The sequence below is a fragment of the Uloborus diversus genome, chromosome 8 (assembly GCF_026930045.1).
Source record: "Uloborus diversus isolate 005 chromosome 8, Udiv.v.3.1, whole genome shotgun sequence".
NCBI lineage: Eukaryota > Metazoa > Arthropoda > Arachnida > Araneae > Uloboridae > Uloborus > Uloborus diversus.
This window is the reverse complement of record NC_072738.1, coordinates 157621909-157632629: the sequence shown is the minus strand read 5'-3', so window position 1 is coordinate 157632629 and position 10721 is coordinate 157621909. Positions and strand designations below refer to the sequence as shown.

General features: G+C 31.5%; 1 protein-coding gene across 1 annotated transcript in view; it reads right to left on the bottom strand.

Annotated features, from left to right (window-relative positions):
- Positions 1–8182: 8182 nt before the first annotated feature.
- LOC129227998 (aldo-keto reductase family 1 member A1-like) overlaps positions 8183–10721 on the bottom strand; it is a 150128-nt gene continuing 147589 nt past the window's right edge. Inside the window, exon 10 of the mRNA XM_054862626.1 lies at positions 8183–8365. Coding sequence (XP_054718601.1) covers positions 8323–8365 — 43 coding nt within the window. The 3' untranslated portion in view covers positions 8183–8322. The remainder of the gene's footprint in view (positions 8366–10721) is intronic.

The window sequence follows — 10721 nt, the reverse complement described above, 5'->3', positions numbered from 1 at the left end:
TTTAAAAAAAAAATTGGCTTACAAAACTTTTTCGCCTGACATTTATTTTATTAGATTGAATTATTCCTCAGGAATAAGCTAAAGTTCTCGATTGAAAACGATCAGCTTCCAAAGGATTTATATGAAATAAATGTTAAGTCTGTGTTTTGCTTTAAAGCACTTTATATTACTTAATTAACATATACAATTGGATTGTGGAAATATTTTTTCCGTTACATTTTCAAAGTGATATTTGATCATTGGGTTTTCTTTCATGATTAAAGTCTATAAAACTAGATTATAGAGAATAATGAAATGTTTCAAACTAATCAGATTGTTTTTCTGAAGAAAAAAAAATCTTCAAAATAATATTTTCCTTAAATAAAAAAAAAAAACCTGCCTATTTATTTACAGGAAATGTTAGCACTTCTTGTTATTTATTTTTATTTTACTTACTGTAGTAGTGCTGAAAACATTTCTAAACTGCTCTTGCTTTTAAGAATTGTTTAATATAGTCAATTAGATATGTATTGTTTTTTAAGCTTTTTTATGAACTCCTGACCTTTGAAAAATTATCAAAAAACTATGAGTAATGAAACTAAAATTTGCACAAAAACGAACATTTTAGATTTGTTTCATTATTTGTGTCTGTGTGTTTGCTTTATTTTTAATTACTGTTGTTACTGTTTTACATAAATTATGTGCCTTAATATGAAACAAAACTAAAATTTTCATTTTCACAACCCTTAAAACTTACATTGATATAAACTTGATATTTCTCGTTTTGCTGCAAATCAAGTAAAATCGGTAAGGTCTTTTAATTTTGTATATGCGCATTTCTGTCTGTAGCAAGCTGTGCTACTTTTAATTATTCCTTGAAAAATTCATGTATATTTTTTATCTATGTTATCATTATTATTCATTAAGTTAATTAATTCTGTTATAGTATATGTGTCTAATGAAATTTCTTGATTATTTTCATTTGTAATGTAAAAATAAATTTCTATAAAAAAAATAATTCTTTAATTTGTGATTTTTCAAGACATTCCTGAATTTAATTCACAATTAAATTATTTAAATTATGAAATTTAATTTATATATTTTAACACTTTTGTTTGTTGTTTTTCAAATTAAATTAAAAATTGCACTTATAAGTAACTGAACTATGTGTAACACATTTTGTAATGTAATGCAGCAAATATGTATGTTAAATTATTATGAATTATTTCTTCTGAGTTTAAGAGAAGTTATAAGTTTTTGTTACTGAATTATTTAAAGTTGATTTTGACATTCCTTTTAACCTTTTTTATAAATTTTATAACTTTAATAAAGTGATTTATTTTTATAATTTTAAATTTTTTTTTTTTTTTTTAACTTTCTTCGTAATTATTGATATTTTCAACTTTTATTTATGCAGCTCTTTTGTTATCAAGTTTGGAAATGTAATTTTTTGTTTTCTTTTTTCTTATAATTTGCTTGAACTTATATTTCAAAACCCATGGCAAATCAAATGCCTCACATTCTTCAGTTTTTTCTAAATAGTAGATGGAAATGGGAAGGGTATATCTTACTTTAAAAGCCTATTTTTTGTTTGAAAACTGCAATAATATTGGTGTGTAATGTAGAAAAAAATTTTTGGACAAAATTGAGCATAAAAATGACATTTTTGCTTTGTGAATACTATGTCTGAAGTTTGTACTATAAAACTAGATTTATGAAGCCTGAAAATGAAACTTAAAAACCGGTGATGCCCCCCCCCCCCAATACCATAAAAACTTACCAAAATGCATACCCAGCCCGCAAATAAAGTTTTAAAAACCTGTAAAAACAATCCCCCTAAAAATTTCAATGCCACCATTACCACCCCACCCCTGTAAAAAATACAACACTTGTGCACTAAAAAAAAACAACTTTGTTTGCTAAAAATTTTCCATTAAATATTATATTTCCCTGCACTAAAGAAAGGTTTCTTGCAAGTTTTTGCCTTACAATGTATGTTGCCTTTAGTGTGTTGTCGGTGCTAAAATAATGAGTCGCCATTTAGGGCATATGTCATTTATCGCAAATAGAATATTAGTTGTGGTTAAAAAGCTCTCAATTTTGCATCAAGCTTTTAGGGGCATTATTTTCTGTTTTGTCCCTGGACTGTAAAACCTATCCTTAGAACTGTGCAATGGAAAAAACAAAACTAAGACAAAGTAAAGGCATGGAAATTTTTGTAGTATCCGCTAATTTAAAGTTATTTCCAATAAACTAGTGGCAGAAGTTGAAGGGAGCGTGTGCGTAGAAACATTTTCGCCTTTTTATTCTAGGAGTTTTGATCGTTTTTATTTCATTTAATATGCTCGAATAAGATACAAAAAAAATAATGTTTAGTTTCAAAGTATATTACTGTAACCGATTTTTTTCCTTCATAAATGAGACAGTGAGAAGAAAAGGGATGTAAGTGAACATTTTCAAGTTTTAAGTAAAACACGTTTAAAGTTCCGGTCCTATGTAGACTTTCATTGAAAAGTTTTTCTAAACCATGCTATATGGCAGCACCTACAGGGCTATTAGTACTACAGGGTGCGGAGAAAGTTCCCACAATTTTATTAGATATTTCAATAGGCTGTAACTAACACATAATTCAACAAATCAACCATTTAAAGCAATAAAAACTCTTTATTGAAACTAATAATAACATTAAACAAAAAAATCATAACAATTGTTCAAAATTGGCTCCATGGGCCTCAATACATTTACGGAACTGCAGTCTGAAATTGCTGACGATGCTCGCACATGCATCCACTGTTATCTCATTTCAGGCACGCCTCAGAGCCGTTTTGAGCATGTCGACTTTGGCGCATCGTTTTCCCCGAGATTTTTTCCTCCAAGATTGACCACACCGAGTAATCCATCGGATTGAGGTTCGGTGAGTTAAATTAGGGAGCCAAACATCCTTGCCCCAAAAACCTGGGAACAGATCTTCGCAGACGGCAATCGTCGATCGAGCCGAATGCGCAGGAGCCCAGTCTTGTTGGCATGTGAATCCATCTTGGCCAAAGTATTCTGTTGCCCATGGCCTCATTACATCGCATGGAACCCGCTGCTGATAGCTCGCAGCATTAATTTTGACGTTTCTCTCAATGAAAACAAGCGGCGTCTTCCAGTGGCACTAATGCCAGCCCTGACCGTTACAGAGGCTGGAAAGTGATTGTGTCCGATGATTTTTGCAGCAGCAGTCTTCTTCTGACCCTTCTTAAGCAGTTGGCGATGATTTTGACGGTTATCTGTGGGCTCGATGGTGAAGATCTTCTCATCGGTAAAGAGAACCTTCGAAAATCGAGCACAGCAGTCAAGCGAAGCATCCGTCAAACTTTTATCAATCCTTTGTGCTTCATTTTGTCATTGAGGAAGTGGAGGCGATTGATCTTGTAAGAACGAAGTCCCAACTTGTTTTTCACGATGGTTGGGACGCTTTTTTCGCTGATCTCCAGTTCTTTGGCCATCTTTCGCATTGAGCGCTCTGGACTGCGACAAAGGATGTTCTGCGCATTCGCTGGAGTCGTTGCAGTGGTTGGACGACCACTCCATGGACGGTCGGCAGTCCCTCCAGTCTCCTTGTAATGTTTCACAGCGTCATAGACTGTTTTACTCTTGAACCCAATCGTTCGAATAATATCAGCTGTTTTCATTCCCTTCTTGTGTAATTCAACGACAGTAACACGCACATTTTCACGATTCATAGCTCACTAACTCAATGAATTAACAAAAAACAAATGATTAAACCTCAAATGCTTTTAATACCAATAAATAACATGTGCCAAATAAATCGCTAACATACGATTTTAACACCAAAAAAACGTTTTAAACAAAATTGTGGGAACTTTCTCTCGCCAGAGGAGAGGTTCTGATTCACCTACCATGTGTACTGGTTATCTCCAAATTTGTAATTTTGGCACTTACATCCCATTGCTTCTCACCGCCTCAAATGTCATTTTAAGATTTTTTCCATGCAACAAACATTTTAAGTTTATAAATTTGTCTTATTTAATCTATTTTGAATTATAAAAATATTTTATAGCTTCACTTTTTTTTTTTGAAAAGCAGTATTAAAGTCTTGCTCTCTTTGTATTGCTTGCTGTGATTGTAGTCTTTATTATTGCTATTCCTGTTGTGCGTCTTATTAACTATGGAGCATCTGGAAATAATCCACGGAGTACAGTGAGTTGTATTTCTGTGATAAATTTAGAAACATTTTATTTGCACGGTCTTTCTAGTATCTATGCTGTCTTATTTGCTATCATTTTTTTATATTGATAAATTCCAAGCAATTAGACGGCTAAACATTTCTTAGCAATATTTTATGGAATTGAACGTCCAAGCATTGCTTCATATTTTATTTTAATTGAAAAGCTTTCAGTTATTTCGTTGTCACATTCAGCATACAAATGTCTTGTGTGCAAAATAAAATAAAATCGTACCGAGATGTATGAGTAATATTTTTCGTTCCGAAAAATACCTTTCTTTTCACAGTTAAAAAATAAATTAGGTTTTTTTATTTAAAAGAATGTACACTAGTGAACTTAACTCTTGACACTTATCAGCTTTTTAAAGATTTTGTCATTTAATATTGTATAATAGATTTATTTATTTCGCTGAAATCATTTATTTATAATTTCTCTAATATGTATGTATTCATTTTATGTGAATATTATATACATACATTTTTTTAATTATTAAACTACAGCAAATGTTACAATAACAATAAGTAGAATATAAATTCACAATATTAAATCATTACTTTGTGAGAAAACTATTACTTTTCATTTACTAAAAATCACCCAAATTAACAAAAATTCATTTGATTTTTTTTTTTTTTTTTTTTTTTTGTAGTTGGATTTTAAAAAAAAATAAATTTTAAAAAATGTAATACTTAAAGGAAATGAATATATATATTTGTTAGAGAAGTTATAAATAAATGATTTAGGGGAAATAAAAAAGTGTGATAATTCATTATACAATGCTTAATGATAAAATCTTTAAAAAATTGAAAAGTATCCAGAATTAAGTCCACTAGTGTAGAACTGATCATCAACTCTCATTCACTACTTGACACCTTATGATATCTGAATGTTTGTATCAGGGTCTTTTATACTTAAAATCGACTTTGTGATTTTTTATTAGAGCCATATTTTTTTTTTCTTTGACTTGACGCATACTAGTCAGTTACATTTTAGTTAGATGTATGATAGGTCTGCACGATTGTGTAGAGAATATATTGTAGCATTAAATGAATATAATGTGTGTTATAGAGTTATTGTTAATAAGTGACTATTATAAAAGTATATATTTGCCATTTAAAAATTATTTTTATGGATAGTTGTTGAGGTAAATTAAACTTTTGAAAACTACAAAAGGCATAAGCTTAAGGATTAAACAGCACTTTTGCTATAAAAATGATAAGAACAATAGTGTTGAGCAGAAAATTTTCTAGTTATTGCAGACATTGTTTCGAGGTTAAAAAGAGTCCATTTTCAATGAAAAAAAAAAGTTGACAAATGAAAGAACATCCAACATACTTACATAGATTAGCTCACTTCTTTTGCATTGAAAATTGGTATTTTACACCCGAAAACATGTGTGAAATCATTTTCAAATTTGTTTTTATCATTTTTGTATGTAGCCTAAACTTAGCACATTTTGTGCTTTTTTATCTTTTTAAAAAAGAAAGTTATTTCATGGGGTGGCAGAATGATTTTTTGAAAATGACCATTTATAATGAGGATACAACAGAAGACTTATAACGCACACCTTGGGACCAGAGCTTTTGCATTATATAAATCATTTCACAAATTTTGAAACTAATATTCGGAATATATCTATATATTAGCACTTCAGAATGAGTTTTATCTGCAATGAGTATTAAAGCACCAATATTACAATTAGTTATTCACAAATAAATAATTAACTATCCTGCCCTTCTGCTAGCTTCATGGTTTGCATAACAGCTGCATTTTCAAGAATCATCTGGTATTTTCTATTTACTGTAAGCACTAATTTTCAATTTAAAAGCTTGGAATTAAGATGGAAAGAAGAAAAACTGTCTCAAAATTTAATTTGCCTAACAATTTTTATGTTTGCAAAGCAAAGCAGAGGGAGTTTTTAAACTTCAATACCTATTGTTTGCTTCTGAAAAGTAGTGCAGTTTATAGAGAATTGCATTATATAGGTCGGCGTTATAATGGTCTTCTACTGTAAAGTAGTTCAAACTAAAAAGTTGTCTTGACTTATGCTACACTAATTTTGATCATGCATTTTATTAACATTTTACTGCAAAGAATTTTGAACTTATCTTCATGCTGTTCACCATAGTTTGCTTTTGCTTTGATTTTAAATAAAATTTTATGTATCGACACCATTTGTATGAAATGTGAAACATTTTATTAATTTAATGCTGTTCAGTGATGTTCATTGTCGATCTCAGTTTTAGAATGAATATATGCTATATTAGACCTCATTAGAGAGTTGCATCAAGTTGGGAGTTTATTTTTATAAAATCCAGGAAAGTGAACTAAAGTTCTCAAAATAAAAGAAATATTTATTATACTTCTAGAAACGTTGCATAGTTTATGCATTTTATGTACTTTTTTTTTAAAGAACTTGCCTCAGAAATTATGTGGCAGCATTGTAAAATCATCTTTTTTTATACATATTGGTTCTGTTTAATTGTTAACTAATGCTTATTTTCAGTTTCTTTTTTCAATAAATTTTATGTATAGATGTCATTTGAATAAAAAGTGAGATATTTCGTTACGTTATGTAGTGCATATATTTGTTATCAATCTCTTTACAGTACAAGTACACAAAGTATTTTTCATCTGAAACATATCTCTACAAAGTAACTTATTTATTACTATTTGCTAGTAAATTTTTCTACAGTAAAACCTGTCTACAACGATACTGTTGGGACCTAAAAAATATTGTTATAACAGGATATCGTTACAAACAGTTTGATTAATTATACTGACATTTTGCTGGTACCAAGAAAAATATCGTTAAAGTCAAGTTGATTGTTATCTTTACTAATAATAAAGCTGAAAGTCTCTCTGTCCGGATCTCTGTCTGTCAGGTCTGCGTTAATTCTATATTAGCTACCAGTTTGTTTAGCACTCTTGGCTTCCTTAAGAGGTTTTCCATCTTCAGCTCAGTCACTCTCCTATGCCGGGCTGATGAGAGCTAATAAGCACAAAACTGCAGTCCTCGGCTGGAAATGACTGAGCTCGCGGTGTATTTCATGAATTAGATGCCTGGTTCAAATCTCTACCGTGCTCGAGGGGTAAGAATATCATCCATAGATAGATAGAGAGAGACAGATATGGTCGGATTCAAATATAGAAGATTGGAATAAAAATAGAATCAGTCTTTAAATATTTTTAAATGTAAGTTTTGTGACTCATCCCGCGAATTCGACCATCTTCTCAGGTTTTAAAACATGTAATGGTTTTCTTCGAAGTTATTCAAAATTCATTTTACTTTGGCAAGTTCTTACTTACACTGTAAAAAAAATTCGAAACGTTCCTGAGTGTTTCCTTGTAACGTTTCATGATTTCGATGGCACACTTCGAAATATCAAGTATCATCGTCAAAAAATTTCCTGAATTGCTACAAGTTGTCCAAATGCAGACTTCTCTTTGTTGTAAAAAATATTTTTAACTCCGAGTTTAAAGATTAATTAAGAGTATTTATAAAGTGTATTGGCTTCCTTTTGATTACGGCTCGTCCATACCGATTAAACTCCCAAAGGGAGCAAATAAGTATGAACTACGTAGCTTTGCGAGAATTGCAATCAAGTGAGATGCTTAATACCTGCAATTCTGGCTTAGCTTTGGCCACTTTTGCAACTGTCTTGATTAATCAGGAAGGTGCCAAGCTGTTATATTATCACTATCTGAGATTACTCTTAAGTTCTAGAGACACGACTGACTTTAAACGGGAAGTTTTCTGAATTTTTCAGGAAGATTACTGAATTTTAGCAGAAAACGTTCCTGGTTTTTGCGAGATATGTTACTGGCAGAAATTGGGCACATCAGCTGCCTACTATTTTCCAGGAACGTTTCTGAATCTTTTTTACAGTGTATATAAGTTACCTCATTTCTTCTTTACAGCATTTTAATTTCTGCACATAAATTTCAAAAGAGCATATCTGCTAAATCACAATAAACAAGAAATAATTGCCTAACAGTTTGGAATATTTTAATTTTTAAGAAATAATATAATCAGTAAAATATAATTTCTTCTGCATTAGAATTTGCCGTTGTACAACTTCCATTTCCGTTCCAATGTTCATTCGTACAACTTTCAGAAAGGAATCTTGAAGGGGTATTCAGGATGATCGGAAAGCCTGAAACAGAAAATTTCTCCTTTAAATATTAATTAAACTATTTATCCTATATGTTAGTGCATGTGAAAGATAGTGCAATTGAACCTGTCTATCTCGAATGTCGAGAGTTCAGAAAAAAAATTCGGGAAAGACAGATTTCGAGATATGGAGGTTTTGGTTTTTGCATTTAAATCTAGCGACCATGAGTTGTTCAAGAGATGCGTACACTATCACTTTTTTTTTAGAGGGCGCTGTCGGCGAACCGCTTCCGACAATCGCAGCAGATCAATGTAAATGATGCTAAGTTTCTCATTTTTTTTAGAGGCAGTTATTAAAGCAAAAGTGACTGTCACAGAACTGAATAAAAATATAAAATTTAATTAATTAATTAAAGAATCTATTATGATTTAATGCAATACCATAATGCATACCTAAACAAAAAAAATTGTTAACAAAGTTTGATGATGGACAGTTTTCGCTTCATCTACAATAGGGAAGCTTTCGATTTTTCAATTTTATTTTTATATGATAGAGTAACATGTATGAACATCATAGGTGAAAAAAATTTTGCGATACGATAAGTAGTTTTTTTTAAATTAATTTTTAATGTTCAAGCTCTTGTGACGTCAAATGGCATAGGAAGTGACGTCATCCCCTCTTCCGATAGGGGAGAAGCGAAGGTCACGCATTCGGCTTCGAAGACGAAACGTAAAAGGCTTTCTCCTCGCATTTAACTCCTCGCGTTTCTGGAACATTAAACCTCTCATCCTCTCGAAAATATTCGAATATCTCATTGGTGTTACTTGAGGAAGATTATTTAGATTGTGCTTTAACGAATCCGGCCTCCATAGTGTGTTCAAAAGGATTATTGAATTTCTAAAAAATAAAAATATCAGCGCGCTCAAAATGTTCCTAGCGAAAACAAGGGATCTTCGGCGGAAGGCTGCCCATTCGCGCCCTGTGACGTAGGCTCGTGACGTTTCAGAAGCGCGCACTTTTGCGCGTGGATTTTTAAAAATTCATTAAAAATCAACCACGGTGTTTTAAAATTCGGCGATGGTGAATTTTTTAGTTTTGAAGGTCAATTAACAATATCCAATAGCCAAAATATGAACATTTAATAGATTGCAACTTCCCTATTCCTTTTATTTTGCATACGAAACTTGTCGATGCTCTAATCGCTTCAATGGGATATTATGTCTGACTATATCAACATAGCTAAGATATGTTTGCTCTTTGTTTTTGGTATCAAAACATTAGCGTCCGTTTCCAAGACTCTTAGTTTTTGAAATTCTACGAACAATTATGTTGAAACTTCGCTAATTTGTAATCTGCATTGCAGCAAAGTTAGTACAGGGTTTCCTGAAATAGACTGACTGTTTTCGAAAATTTATAACAGGAAAACGATAAATGATAAAAAATAATAATAATTCCCGCAGAAAATTCATGTGGTAGCGAGACTTTTCCCCTCGCCGAGTTTCAAATTTTAGTTGAAAATTTTTCCAGCAGATGGCGCTATAAATAGTAAGCCCGAACATTAAAAAAAATAATAATAATAGAAAATTACGTCACAATTTTTCGAAAAATGTTTTTGCTGAACAAAAGTACATTTAAATATTTTCAAAATGACATCTGCTGTCACCACATATTACAATCGGAGGAAAAATTGGAGAATTCCAATTCTTCCTTTTTTGACTTAGACTTACTCTATGCAGTGCCATCTATTGAAACATTTTTGAATTAAAATATGAAGGCTGAGGGGGAAAAATTTACTGCCCACCTCATTAATTTTCTGCAAGAATTTGTTTTTCCCATTAACCGTTTTCCTGTTATAAATTTTTGAAAACATTCAGTCTATTTCAGGACACCTTGTATATGCATTGTGGTCTTTTTTTTGCCAATTGTCTGATTGAATTATAATTCTAATTTTCTGAAAATGTTTATGAGCATAGCATGATTTGGTACGTATCGGGTATTAGAACTAAGGAGCCATTCATTTATTAAATTCGGATGATTTTGGCAATCTTTGCCCTCCTCCTTCCCTACCCTCGTGTAGAAGATTTTTCAACCCCCCCCCCCCCCATTCTTACGTAAAATTCCATCATGTTTTTCAAAATGATAAACTAACGAATCTTACATCACTAGAATCGTTACTAAATTCACTATTGTTCAATTTATTTTTAAAAACCTTTGTGTGCAAAGAAATATTTGCTAAAAAGTTGGAATCTACACTGTAAAAACGATTCAGAAACGTTCCTGGAAAATAATAGGCAGCTGATGTGCCCAATTTCTACCAGTAACATATCTTGAAAAATCCAGGAACGTTTTCCGCTAAAACTCAGTAACCTTCCTAAAAAATCCAGAAATCTTTCCGTTT